Source organism: Fusarium keratoplasticum, chromosome 2, assembly GCF_025433545.1.
Source record: "Fusarium keratoplasticum isolate Fu6.1 chromosome 2, whole genome shotgun sequence".
NCBI classification, from domain to species: Eukaryota; Fungi; Ascomycota; class Sordariomycetes; order Hypocreales; family Nectriaceae; genus Fusarium; species Fusarium keratoplasticum.
In genome coordinates, this window is record NC_070530.1 from 1,744,605 (window position 1) to 1,758,109 (window position 13,505).

At 55.6% G+C, this 13,505-nt stretch overlaps 2 protein-coding genes across 2 annotated transcripts; one reads left to right on the forward strand and one right to left on the reverse strand.

Annotated features, from left to right (window-relative positions):
* Positions 1 to 9,304: 9,304 nt before the first annotated feature.
* Positions 9,305 to 10,534, reverse strand: NCS57_00247400 (MOSC domain-containing protein; the record flags this gene model as incomplete). The annotated part of the gene is made up of 2 exons (XM_053052504.1): positions 10,490 to 10,534; positions 9,305 to 10,414 (listed from the first exon to the last, which is right to left on the reverse strand). The coding sequence occupies exons 1-2, from the start codon at positions 10,502 to 10,504 to the stop codon at positions 9,305 to 9,307; spliced, it is 1,125 nt and encodes a 374-aa protein (XP_052917750.1). The 5' UTR covers positions 10,505 to 10,534.
* Positions 10,535 to 11,311: 777 nt separating this feature from the next.
* Positions 11,312 to 13,245, forward strand: NCS57_00247500 (MFS domain-containing protein; the record flags this gene model as incomplete). The annotated part of the gene is made up of 5 exons (XM_053052505.1): positions 11,312 to 11,628; positions 11,685 to 12,206; positions 12,259 to 12,409; positions 12,465 to 12,797; positions 12,853 to 13,245. The coding sequence occupies 5 exons, from the start codon at positions 11,312 to 11,314 to the stop codon at positions 13,243 to 13,245; spliced, it is 1,716 nt and encodes a 571-aa protein (XP_052917751.1).
* Between the last annotated feature and the right edge of the window lie 260 nt (positions 13,246 to 13,505).

Here is a 13,505-nt window from a genome sequence, read left to right on the forward strand (position 1 = left end):
CCGGCAGATGTGCATGGGGCTGTTGAGCATGCAGGCGAGACGAACGACCACGGTTGGCGGGTTTGCAAGCTAACCGGAAAATATGAAATGCCTCCATAGTAGAGCCGCCCTAGGCTCGGGTATTCGTATTCCCAAAGAGTAGGTATCGTCGAAAGTCCACGAGGCTAGTCAAGACTCTGGCCAGGGGGCGAAACGGGGCGATGCCATCATCCCCCTCGGCCGAGGACGACTGTGTAAGAGGGGTCATGGAGACATGACCTCACTAAAGACAAATGCAGCTCCATCCACGACTCTCGTTTCGGTTTCAGTAACAAGGCGTCAAGTTGACTGACGAGCTTGGCCCAAGCTTAGGCGCCCATTGACGCCGACACAATCATGACACCTAACGGTCGACGGATCCGTCTCTCAGAACGGGGGGTCCCAGACGGGTGGCTGGCCGGGAGGACGGAGCAGAGCACCTTGCAGCAAGCAACGGTTGACCGGCGGCTTGGGGGCGGCGCGGTTGTGGCCCGGACACAGCGGGGGAACAATCGAATTGCCGGGGCTGCCAGAACGAGCCGGCGACAGGCCGCACTCACATGGACACTGGGTTGCTGTCCGGGGAGGGCAGGTCGCGCCATGCGTTTTCTCTGCGAGCCGGGGGGGTAAAAGGACATCGGGAGGGTCGCATGGGCTGCAAGTCAGCAGATTTGACGACGAAATGCAGAGAGGCTCAGGGCTGGCCTGTGTTGAGAAACGGTGCAAGAGACAGGGCCAGGCTTGGCACGGAAGGCCAAGGCATGATGCAGGAAACCAACAGGCCGGATATTTGGAGATGGTGACAAGGCGAGCACGAAAAAAAAGATGGCGATCAACAATATGGGGGTGAACCAGGGCCGTAAGGTAAGGCCTGCCACGTTGTTGTCATCGATGGGGACAGGGGATTTCGTCCCAGGTCTTTCCTTGTACCCTGACGTCCGGAAGCAAGCCTATTTGTTTGCCAGCAATTGAAGGTTTGCTGGCATTGAGAGGCTTTGGCTTTGGGGATGGGAGGCTGTTTGCGGCTTTTGGCGAAGGATGGTCAGGCATGAACGAGGAAGGATTGAGTTGATAAACGAGGAGAAGACGAGAGGAGACGAGAGGAGAGAGAAGGGTACAAGGTACGAATGACAGGGGCGGCAAAGTCTAATCCCGTTGGGTAGTATCCACGGTGTAGGTCGTAGGTCGGTCGGTAGACTGTTGGAGGTTAGAGGTTGACGTTTGGAGGCTAGATTGCGAACGGGATGGAAGGTGTAAGCGGAGTGGAGGACGCATCGCGGCGCACCTGCAGTGAGTGGGTGGAGGGGAACGAACCTTGGAAGGGGCCATCCAGCAGTCACTGGACGAAAGAGGAAGTAGGTCCACAGACGACACCTCATGGCTCGGTGCATCTCGCTGAAACGGGACAAGAGAGAACATCAGGCCACGCAAAATTTGAGAAAAGAGACAAATTCTCAAAACGCCCAAATCAAACGAGAGCACAAATTGGATTGGGTGCAGGCAGGCAGGCAGGCAGGCATGCGCCGAGAGAGTACGGCCGGCCGGCCGACATGGGCGGCTCTACCCGCCAGAGCATGCGTGTACCCAGCTTGAGCCCAGGTTGTTGGAAGTAAACGAGCATCATCGGTGCTCATATTGGCGGCTACAACAGATCAGAGACAAACCAACAACCAACCGCTAAACAAACACGGAACTTACGTCTCCAAACAACATCTAGCGAACGGCCTATTCGCTTACACGTTCCATTCTAATTCGAAAGCCATTATTGGTCCCAGTGTCGGAGGGCCACCGAGTTGTTGTAGGCATGAGATGGGCCGTAGTCTATCAGGCGGAAACGGGGCCCATGGGAGAAGGGACAACCTAGGATGGAAGCAGAGCGATGGAGAACTTGACGACGGAGATGAGACGGCTGTGCCCGGCGTCGTGGGCTGAGGCGGTCAGTGCCTCCAGCGTCCATCAGCAGCATCTCCCTCAGGATCATCATGTATTCATCACAGTGGGCCCCATAACGGTGAGAGATGGGCCGCCTCGTCTTGATGGTCAACCCAGTCAGACGGTTACCATGGTCTGTGGGCTGCAAAACTGTGGTCCCTGGGCAATAATAGCCCATTCCGCGTTTACTCATCTGCCGCCGACAGCATGAAGCATTTAGCCACAGAAAACGGAAGCATCGCACGCGATCCCAGTCGCAGAAGCAGAAGCAGGAGCCAGGTGAACCATGTCCAGATGCGAGGTGACAACTCTGCAGTGACCAGTTCAGCATCAGTAGATGACGTTCCTCCTTTGAGGAGTGGCCGAGGTCCGCCAGTAATCGCGCACAAGCGCTAAGCGAATGGCAAGACGCCCATTTCACGGGCTGGCTGCCTTGCCAGATTGAGCAACCATCTGATAGATCTTGACAGCCTGTGAGATGGGTGACACAGCCTGAGTATTTGCGGTTACAATCGACGTCTGTGATGTGATGTGCCGACTACGGTATTGCACTCCGAGAGCAAACCAATGGCAGAGTTACTCAGCCAACACCGAGGTTTGTGCCAAACAGAACATAGTCCCAGTCTGCCATTGGCCTCTGATCGAATGCAAGTGCTTGTGTCTACATACCCTGCACCAGGACGGTGTGTGCTGAAGAGGGCAAGGTGCGTGGCGCGGAGCCGGAGACAAGCAGGTCGGTGGTGGATTGCAAACCGCTTCGAAAACGCCCGAGGAAACGAAAAACGCTGGGGTGGCATGACGGACGGGGTACAGGGTTGCTCGACAATGAGTTGCACCAGCCAGCTGATTACCAACGGGAAGAAGTAAAGAGGTCGATCTTGTGGTTTGGCACCAACGCCGCGCTACGTCGAGGCGGCCTAGTTTCAAGGTTGACCCCGTCCGAGGTAGGCAATCGCCCAGCAGTTCGCCAAGTCTAGACCCACGCCGGTTTTGTTCATGGTGATATCAAAAGACGGTCCCAATCGGCCATGGCATGAAGGAGGCGAGATGGTTAACCGTCAGCACCGCGTTGTCGATTGAATGACAACACGGCAGACAGCGGAGTGTTGCAGGTAGAGGAGTTACCTTAGCTAGGTACCGGGATGCGAGCAACATCAGCTGTCAGTTTAGAAGCTGGTCCATAGCAGAGATGGGTATTGCCGGGTATGGGTTTTCAAGATGCAGACGGGACAAAGCACCTCTGCTGATGGAAGGGGTCTCCCATGCCCGATCCAGAGCCCCATTATGTGAGCCCGCTGGCTCTCTGCCTGGCTGGACCCTTACTTGGAGCACGGATCAAGACAGGAGAGGTTCGAAGGTCGAAGGAGAGCCAGTACTGAGTAGGTACCTACCCAACTTGTTTGCGACAACCATGGAGATGTGATTAATGACTTGGGCAGTGACGAGGCGGAAGTTGATGGATCAAGACCCGGAGAGCCACGTCCCGGCAAGGGCGGCGGTCGTGGATTGAAACTCTAATCATCCTAACTTTATGCCTTGTTTCCTGTTTTGGTGGTGGTGAGCGCCTTCCGACTGCTCGCTTTGTCCTCTGGCTGGGGCATCTTGAGTAGGTTCCGAGAAGCTGGAACTGCCTAGGTAGGTACAGTACCTGCCTAGGAACAGACAGGCTACTAGGTACTGTAGTCATCCGGGGAAGGAGGCGACAACTCATCCATGCGCCTTCCGTATTAAGGTCGTCGTCTGGGCTTCTGATTTATTTCCCGAAACTCGGACTCACAGGTAAGGTAGATATTCTCACTCTTACACCGCCACCCCACCCGTCTGGTCTTGTCTCCTTTCCATATTCATCTCTGCAGAATGCCCAGGTACCATCCATTCCCACACTCCTGGTCCAACGGTCGGCTCCGCTCTCTTACATGCGACAGAGGGACACAGCATGTAGCATGGCCATTTGCCGGCTCACACTGGTTTGGCATCCGTTTTCTCATGCTCTCACCCCTACCTGTGACCTCACCGTCTCACCTCCATCTGCCTCTACAGGTCCAGCCCGTCCGTGGCAGTTTCGGACCTCGCTCAGAACGCACTAGCCTTGTAAGCCTAGGTCGCGGTTTTAGGTTTATCTGCCGCCTCCTCGGTATCGATTCCGTACGGTCTGTTTCCAAAACAGCACGGCCCGCGGTTTCTATTCGCACCGCTCTCCCAGCACAGCACGCACACCTGCGATGCGATGCGATGCACACGACTGACCCCCTCATGCGGATTGCGGCCTGCCCTTGTCGGCAGCAGCAGCTTTAGACTGGCCCGTCCTTGTTCAACTCCCACGCTGGCCGTCTCCACCTCCGATCCTGGCGCAACTGGCCCCGAGAACCAGGACACGGGGGCGCAACCGGCGGAGCCTTGGCTGGTCGGCCATGCCATTTCGCCCATGGGCTCTTGGGCGGCTTCTGATTTTACCATGCTGCTCTCTTGACACATTCGGGGCTTGCCTGGGCTCTATCCCTATCCCGGGGACTTCAACCCTACACTCACCTCATGTCAACCACACCTCACCTCACCAGTTCGTCATCCCCCGCCCACGGATGGTGGTTGCCCGTGCCCTTCCTTGTAGGCTCTGGCGTCCTCGTCCGTTGCCATTGGGAATTGCTCGGCTCGTTCCCCCGTCCGAAGTAATTGGCCGTAGCGCGATCAAACAAGGCGAGGCAGAAGGCAGGTACCTGCGTCTGTGGGTACACATCAGGTACGATACCTTGCCCTGTGCTTGGTCGCTGGTCCGTTCTTGGGAACCGTTTACCTACGCCCCTCCCCTCCCCTTCCCCTCTTCCTTCTTCTCTTCTTCCAGAAGCGTCACAGGACAGGCATCCTTTCCAGACCGGGGGTTGGGAGTGCTTCTGGATTTTTGGGCCGACGGACGGGATATTTTACAACTGGCATGACTGACGGCTCCCAAGGCCAGAAGGGCACGGGCATCATCCTCGTCCGTCCACCTGGCAGGGCAGGTACATATTATCGACAACGTCCCCGAGCGGTGCGGTGCCGTGCTGTAACAACCCAAGAACTGGCACTCCAACGCTCGACCTCGCTCGTTTGCCTCGCGTCCTGGGCCATTTAATCTACTCCATTTTGTCATTGGCACACCTCCTCGGCATTCCCGCCTCGTCGCTCGTGCCTCCATCACCCGTCGTTTATCTCTTGTCCATGTTGTTGCAAGCTTTATCCCGGCTCTCCGACTCCATCGCGGCTCTCGTTTGACGGTCCCCGGCCCTACAAACGGCAGACATCACATCACATCTCTGCAACGGCAACTGCAACTACCACTTCACCTGATCCTCTTTGAAAGCATAAAAGCCCAAGGCCTCCTCCTCCCATCACTGCTCAACATCACTTGATCACTCCAACGGCTTCTACACCATCAACACCATCACCCATTCACATTGCTCACTCTCCCTCTCCAACTCGTCTCCCCTCGAACGCTCGACATCGATTCACCGCACTCGATTGCATCTGCCACTCACACAAAACCACTACCCCTTTGGTAAGTACCGAGCATGCAGACTGAGAGGCTGCGATGACCATCACCACTTACATGGCCGGTCGTGCCCCAGTTGGTTATATATACATGCAAGGCTAACATTTCCGTCCCAAGGATCCTCCTCCCACCCAATCAGGCCAAATCTTGTGAGAGGGTTCAGCACCTCCAAGATATTCTCGACGACACCTACACCCTCCTCTGTACCACCCCAAACAACCGCCACCATTACCGACAAAATGGCCAACGCTTGCGCCCACTCGTTCCGGATGATCAAGTCAGATAGCACTTTGATCCAGTGGGTTTGCCAACACTGCCGTTCCGGACCTCACTGGATGATTTTTGAGTGCACATACTGCAAGCTTCACTTGTGCCGCCCTTGCACGCAGGCCGCTTGAGCCCTTGCGGGAAAAACCCCCGGCGCTGAGACATGCATCCTCGGTGTCTGGCGTGGGGGAAAGGGGTGTGTGAGTGCGCGCGCGATTCTCTGCCGTGCGTGGGCCGTTCACTCTTTGCTCATGTGCTAGCAAATGATGGGTGTGGCCTGACTGACATGACGCGAGGCTCAACCCAAAAGGAAAAAGGATGCCTTCTTAGTCTCGGTGCAGGCGCACATTGCGATCAAAGGCAGAGTGTCTCAACAAGGGCCTTTGATTGCGCTTGGCAGAGCACGGAACGACAGCCCGGAGCTGGCTCTGGATGTACGGCTACCAAACCGTGTCACACCCCTCTCGTGCACCGATCACAGACCACGAAACGTCACTTTTGCTGGGGTGTCAATTCACGGCCAGCGAGGATGGCACAGCTGAGCTGAGCCTCACGACAACACATTGAAACGCGCCGGACCGCAACGCATCGCATCTCAAGCAGCCACATTCTCCAACAGGTCGAATCTGGTGTCTGGACGCCAAGGGCCCGAAAGGAAAAGCGCCCAAGGACGCCTATCTCGATTCATCCCAGAGCGCAGGTGGGGGATTCGGTCAAACGGTGGCATTGGATGACTTACACTTTTTCTCGGACTGTCATGGCAGAGTAGTGCCCTGCACGCTCCACGTGGGAGGCTCCAGTCCCAGGGACCTCAAGCCCGTTTTCGGAACTGTGCAGCATTAGTGACCCCCCTGTGGTTACTAACGCCTGGACTCGCTTGGCCCTAGGGCCGACCGATACAGGGCTTCTACGGGGCTTCTGGGCACTTTTGACGTCTCCAGAGTATCTCGGTTTTCGCCTGTCACCTCCTCCAATCTATGGCGCGGCTCCGAGGTTTCCCTTTGTGGAAGTTTGGCGTGTTACAGGATGTTTTGGCGCTCTTGTTTCTTGTCTCTTTTCTGTTTTATCTTCTTTTTGATCTTTTCTCTTTCTTACTCTTGTTCGCTTCGTCCCTGGGGTCGACTGCGCTGTTTGTTGTTGCTGCATCGCATAGAAGGATGGCGTTGATTCTGCTTCTATTTTTGGGTTTCTTGACTTCTTCACTTGCTTGGCATTAACCCTCTAGACCTGCCTGGGCGACCTGGTAGGCAACCGGAGTACGGAGAAGGAAGGGACACGCAGTCATGGCCTCATGTTGTTTAAGCCTTTGTTTCTGTTTGGTTTACGGCGCAAGGCAAGACAAATGAAATTGATGGGTTGGTGTTTGGGCAGGCGCTCGAAATAGACTATGGCTCGGGCCAGACACATGGGGAAAACAAAAGGGGGCTCAGCTCAGGGCGAGAGACTACCTACCTAGAAGGCAGGAGAAAATGTTGTTAGCTTGCTGGCCTGTGTTGTCATAATTGAGGCATGATTTTGTTTCCAACTGTGTTTCTGTACTGCTACGTGGACGTGAACATGGACATGGACATGGGAGTGAATCCTGAAGAGTGACTAAATTCTCTCTGAACCGAGGAGGAGAGAGAAGGGAGAAGAAAAAAAAAAGAGTGAAGCGTGGAGCTGTGAATTGAAATGGTGAGGTCATGATTGGGGGTCTCGGCCAGGTGGACCCCCGTCTTTGGTCGTCATAAGCCTCCCCCCAAGACCCAAGACCCAAGTGGGAGCTTCCGCTTCACCTCGGTGCCGGAAACGAAGCCGTCAACAGCCAACAATTACCCCAAGTCAGTCACGATTGGTCAGAATCATACTTAGTTACTGTCCTCCTTGTCTGAGCTGGCCAGGACTGCTGGTTTGGACCTATCAAAGCTCGACTGGCTTTGGGGAAAAGAGCCAAGGTCCTGTAATCTCCTGTTGGCCGGATGGTCTTCCCTAGCCAGCTCGCTCTTGCCCAGGCAGGTAGGTAAGTAGGTTCCCAACTTCCTCCCCCCGCCCCTTCCGTTGTCCGTCGTCCGCCTCACGTTGCTTCCGGCTTTGGGCCATGCGCCGCACCTATTGAGGTGTAGATCTCTCGTCGCATCATTGATCCTTTCTACCTTTCTTCTCCCCTCTTCTCCCCTCGCTTCGGTCTCTCTCGACCGACTTACTCGCGCCATGAATAATGCAATCCGAGGCGGAGACGTCCGCGGCATGGGTCGATGAGGTATCCTTGGTGTCAGCCTGACGTGGGAGAAGCCCAAGACTTGCAAGAATAGAGCTGATATTGCCCAGGCTACATCCCAGCCCTCTACGGTGATGGCTTGCGGCTGCGGCTACGTCAACGTCTGTGTTTGTGTCGTGGCAGGGCGTCCTCGCTGCAAAGGGACACCGAGGCTGTGAAGGGGAAACGACCAAGTCCTCACCTCCAACGCTTCACGAAGAGGCGGCGACGCCAATGCCCCCCAGCCAGCCCAGCCCAGCCCAAGCCCCAGCGACCCACAAGCCTAAGGACCCGTGGAAAGTGAAGATGAACCAGAAGGCTTCCAGAACAAATTCAGAAACCGCCTCGGCCTGTTTCCACCTCACCCACAGAGCGTTTTGGGGCCCCTTCTCGCGCCCTAGGGTGGAGAATCGACGTCAGCACAGACAAGGACCTCAAATTGCCATGCACCAGCTCACGTTGCGCTCAGCGGCCACACGAGCACTCATGTGCCTAGGCACACGCTGCCGTGATCAAGAGCTCTTTAATTAATTTTTATTCATCTGAATCATCGCTTGAGTCACGACGGCGACGGCGGAGGCGGCAACATACCGACAGCTCCCATATCACCACATGGCACACGCCCCCCTTGTCTACCGGATCCGACCTCCCGCCCGCCCGGCCGACACGGACCCATCGGGGAACGAGTCCGGGGGTGTTGAAGTGAGGAAGGTTTGCGAGTCTAAGGCCGTTGACGACAAATTAACCTTTGCCTCATTCACCGACCGTCCATCGCGCCCCAGGCCGTAGCTAGCCTGCCTCGCTTCGTCTCGCCTCGTTTCGCGCTTCCCGAGCATTACTTGAACATCTATTCGTCTTGGAACACTCCATGTCACTTCAGACACGTCAAGTTTCGTACTCCTCAGATTGCTTGCTCCAAGGGCTCCCGTGCAACCGACCCGCGGGACCGCCTTGTCACGCCCCGGCAATTACAGGCACAAGGTAATGGAACGTTTCCAGATGTTGGGACAAGGCAGTACTCTGCTCGCCTCCGCTTGTTCTCCGGCCATTTGCGGACACTGGCAAGGCCGAAAAGACGCCGCTCCGTGTCGGGTCCGGGTTTGGGATCTACCCCCAGTCCCCACCGCGCCGGCGTCACGGGCCGAGATGTTACGGACACTGGGCGTTTGCGACCGGGCAGGTCGATGAATTTCCCTACCAAGACGAGATGGTCACTTAAGCGTTGGATGATGATACTGGAAGCGATTGCCGCTTGCCTGTAAGAGAAATGAACTCGCTGCACCTATCACGCGTCTGTGGCACGTTGATTGATACTACGACTCTATTCAAGAGAGCAGAAACCAGCACGGAAGCAGACCGAGCAAAGCCGCGCTGGTTAACCAAAGCGAGAGCAGGACAGGTAAGCTCATCTTGGTATCGGGAGCATGGCGATAGTACCGTGCGATTGCGGGATCTGTCAGCGACCAGTCCCAGACGGTACGCTCAGTCATCCGTTCCGTAACCTCGACATGATCGCCGATGGACACGATGGCGTTGTTGCCAGGCTTGCTGACGAGGAAGCCATATCTGCCGAAGACGGGCGAGTACTTTGCACCAGCGTCAACCCTCCGGTCAGACATGAGCTTCTTGAGCACTGTGCCACGCTCTCCCTTCGCTGTACGGCCGGTGTCATAGTCGACGTTGAGGGAAGTACAGCGGTTGCAGTTCTTGGTCAGGGCGATTCTGTGCGCGCCATTAATGGACAACTGCGCCCAGAAGTCCTCATCCCACTCGATCTCACCGTCCAGGACAATGTTGGGCCGCATGGCTCGCATGTCCACGTCGCATTCGGTCAGGCGGGCACTAACGTTGTTGAGTGACTGCTCCGTAGCGAAGAGATAAGGGGCACAATCCGAAAAGGCAAGCCAGTCCTCCTCGGTGCGAGAAAACCCGTAACCCCCGACATAGCTCGCTAGCCACGAAGGCCATGACTGGGGGCATCTCTGGGCACTAGGAGAAAAAGTTCCCAAGACAGGGCGTCGACCATCACCGATGAAGACCAGGGCGGTGCTGAAGCCGAAGCACGCAGAGAACCATGCATCGTACTTTGGACCCATGTGATATGCGACGACCAGGCTTTGATGAAGATTGACGTCGGCTCTGTCCAGCCCGTCTAACTTTGGGTCGATCGGAACGTCCAAAACGGTGTCTTGTTCGGGCCGCCAGGGAACCAACGGTTCTTGAGGAGTTATGTACCTGACGCGGATCTTGTCACCGACAATCTCCTGGGCAAAGAGACTGCACTCGGGGAATTTGGACAGCTGCATTTTTGTCAATTCGCCCGACTCCTCGACCTTGCATAGCATAAAGCGGCGATCGTGTTCAAGACCCTGGGGCCCCAGTTTGGCGGATTCCAGCTGGATTCCCCGGATGCCCTTGATGGGGTAGAACCAAATCTGGCATCAATTGTTAGCGACGGGCTCCAGGGTGGTTATCTTATCGCATGTGGCGTATTGAACTTCGCATCATACCTGTGTGACCTTCATTGCTTCTGCGACGGGTTCAATTGACCTCTCAGGGCGCCTGTTTCTTGCTGATGGGGATGGCAGAGGTTGACTGATTGATAATCGAGATGAGCAACCCCACCGTTGTCGGCGCCACCAGCAAGCGATTGACTAAGCCATGACAAAATAATAAAGAAACTAGGCGGCTTTGAGAGCTGAAAGTCTGCCTTTGGAGCTGGAGGCGCGCACGCAATTAATGCTTCTTCGGCTCCCACTTTCGGCAATGTGGGAGGGGAGCGTCAATGTCAATTGCAGACAGAGCTTGCCCAGGGAGAAGGGTTAGAGTTGCCGTTGCTGGCGCGCAAATCTTTTCTCAAGAGTCCCATCAGGAATGGAGTAGTTGACTTGGCGGTGCTCAACACTGACGGGCCTCCCTTGTCTTCTATTTTGTTTTCCTCTTGTTTTCTTGCCTTGCCCATCGCGTCCTTGCATCTAACAACCAGACGCACCTGAGCCTAGTTGTTGTCCCTCGATATCACCGATTCTCGTCGCCTCCGACTTCGGGAGAGTCTCGGAGTTCCTCCCGTGGGATCTCGACCTCTGCCAATCCGTGAAATAGTTTTCCGCAGTGGGGACGGCATCTGGGCCCTTATATCAGCGGTTGCTCCAGTACCTTATTTCATCCCACTTTTCCTTTGCACGCTCAATTCATCGAACCCAACGGACGGAGCAGCAACAGGCCAGCCCGACTGAAGCTCAGTAAAGTCGGACGATTCGGTGACCCTGCGCTTGTCCTCCTCCGGGTTATTGTCACCACCGAGCTCCGGCGGCGCAGCAATCGCCGGCACAATGGCCTCCGATCCGGCATCCAGGGGCGGCCATCAAGCCCCCACTTCCCGAGAGGCTGAAAAGACACCCGCCAACGTCGACGACGCTCAAGATGTTGAGGGAAGTGGAGGAGAAGAGGTCAAGGCCGTGTCGGGGCTGGGGGCGCGTCCCGAATGCTTCAAGAACACTTTTCAGGAGGTCGCATTCGTCTTCATGGCAACCATTGCCATGGCGACAAATACCTTTTTGACTGGTTCGACAGTTATTGTTACGGCGGCCATTGGCAAGGACCTTGGCATGACACAGAGCCAAATCTCGTGGATTGCTGCTGCTGCAACGTAAGTTTAACATATTCATGTCCTCTCTCGCCTTCAGTCCTCTAACTCGGTTGTAGGCTTACTGCTGGAGCATTCCAGCTTGCGCTGGGCCAGCTCGCTGACTTCTTGGGCCGCAAGGCCGTCTTCCTCTTCGGTATGGGCTGCTTCAGCGGAGGCTGTCTGATCGTTGCGTTTGCACAGAACCCCTTCTGGATGGACATACTGTGTGGCGTACTCGGCCTGGCTTCAGCTATGGTGGTGCCCCCAGCGATTGGCATTCTGGGAGCCGCCTACAACGTGCCCTCGCAGCGCAAGAACTGGGCCTTTGCAAGTTTCTCAGCTGGAAACCCCCTTGGATTTGCCCTAGGCAGTATAGTCTGTGGTATTGCAGCTCGCATCTTCAACTGGCGGGCCGGCTTCATCCTCTTGTCCATCATCTGGGCCGTCCTTGGAGTTGCATCCATCTGGATTGTTCCGAGCGTCGAGGCCTTTGAACCAACACCATTCAAGACACGCATGCGCACAGCTCTGAGGCAGTTCGATAGTGTTGGAACTGTCCTGACTGTTACAGGTATTGGCATGTTTACAGCTGCTCTGACGTATGTTCATGTCCCTCTCCCCACGCTTTGGGTTGAACTAACACGCGCTCAGCCTTGGCCCCGATGACGGCTGGAAGTCCGCGCACATTATCGCCATGCTTATCGTTGGATTCTTTCTCCTCGTCGGCTTCGTGGTCTGGGAGAGCTACTGGGAGCACCCCCTCATGCCGCTCCATGTCTGGAGAGACCGTAACTTCTCGTTGGTATGTGTCTGTTGTTGCCGCTGCTTCTCGATAGTTTTCTTACCAAGGATACTAGCTTGTCTTGACGGCGATTCTCGGCATGATGTCGTTCGCTTCCTCCAACTTTTGGCTCGCTCTCTTTATGCAGGAAGTCAAGGCTTACGATGCCCTCAACGTCGCGGTGCACCTGCTGCCTCAGGTCATCGCGGGCATCATCTGGAACGTGGTGGCGGCCAGCATCCTCCACAGCATCAACAACACCCTCATTATGGCGGTGGGCTCCTTTGCCTACCTGGGCGCTAACCTCCTCCTCACCTTTCAGAAGGCGAATACGATATACTGGGCGTTTATCTTTCCATCTCTTATCATGAATGTCATTGGCGCCGACTTTCAGTTCAACGTGACCAACGTAGGTATCCTGATGATTCAAGGGACAAGGGACAGATGCTAACGAAACCTTATAGATGTATGTCATGCAGTCGCTTCCGATTCACCAGCAATCATTGGCCGGAGGAATCTTCAACATGCTTATTCGTCTGGGCTCGACGGTCGCCATTGGTATTTCGACGGCAGTGTACAGCTCGGTTGGGGAGGCGCAGGCCGATGGCGGCGATCCGGTTGTGCCCTATCGGATGGCTTTTTTCGTGTCGGTCGGACTCGCGGGACTGAGCTGCCTCTTCCTGCCATTCATGCGCATCGGGACTCAGGGCAACACACCTGCTGACAAGGTGGCGGCCGAGGAGATGACGGCGTCGATGGGCTTGGTCAATCCCAATGCTACAGCTACAGGTGAGACGGGAGATGAAAAGGCGGAGAAGGGACCGGTGGCCTCTGGCTCTGTAACGGAAAAGGAATAATAATGGCTGGGCTGAGTCTTGTGTGTCTTGGCTAGAAGAGAAGAAAAAAGGTGCAACGCATGAGATACGATACCCCGGGAACAGCAAAATAATTTGAGATCCATGTGGATAGAGGGAGGATTGAGAGGGATTCAGCTAATGGGCAAGGCAGATTGCTTGACAGGCGTAATGACGGCCGAAATAGGCAAAAAAGACATAGATGCAGTAGTTAGCCTTGGTGCGGATTATCACTAAGTTTCGAAACCACCACATCACGTCAT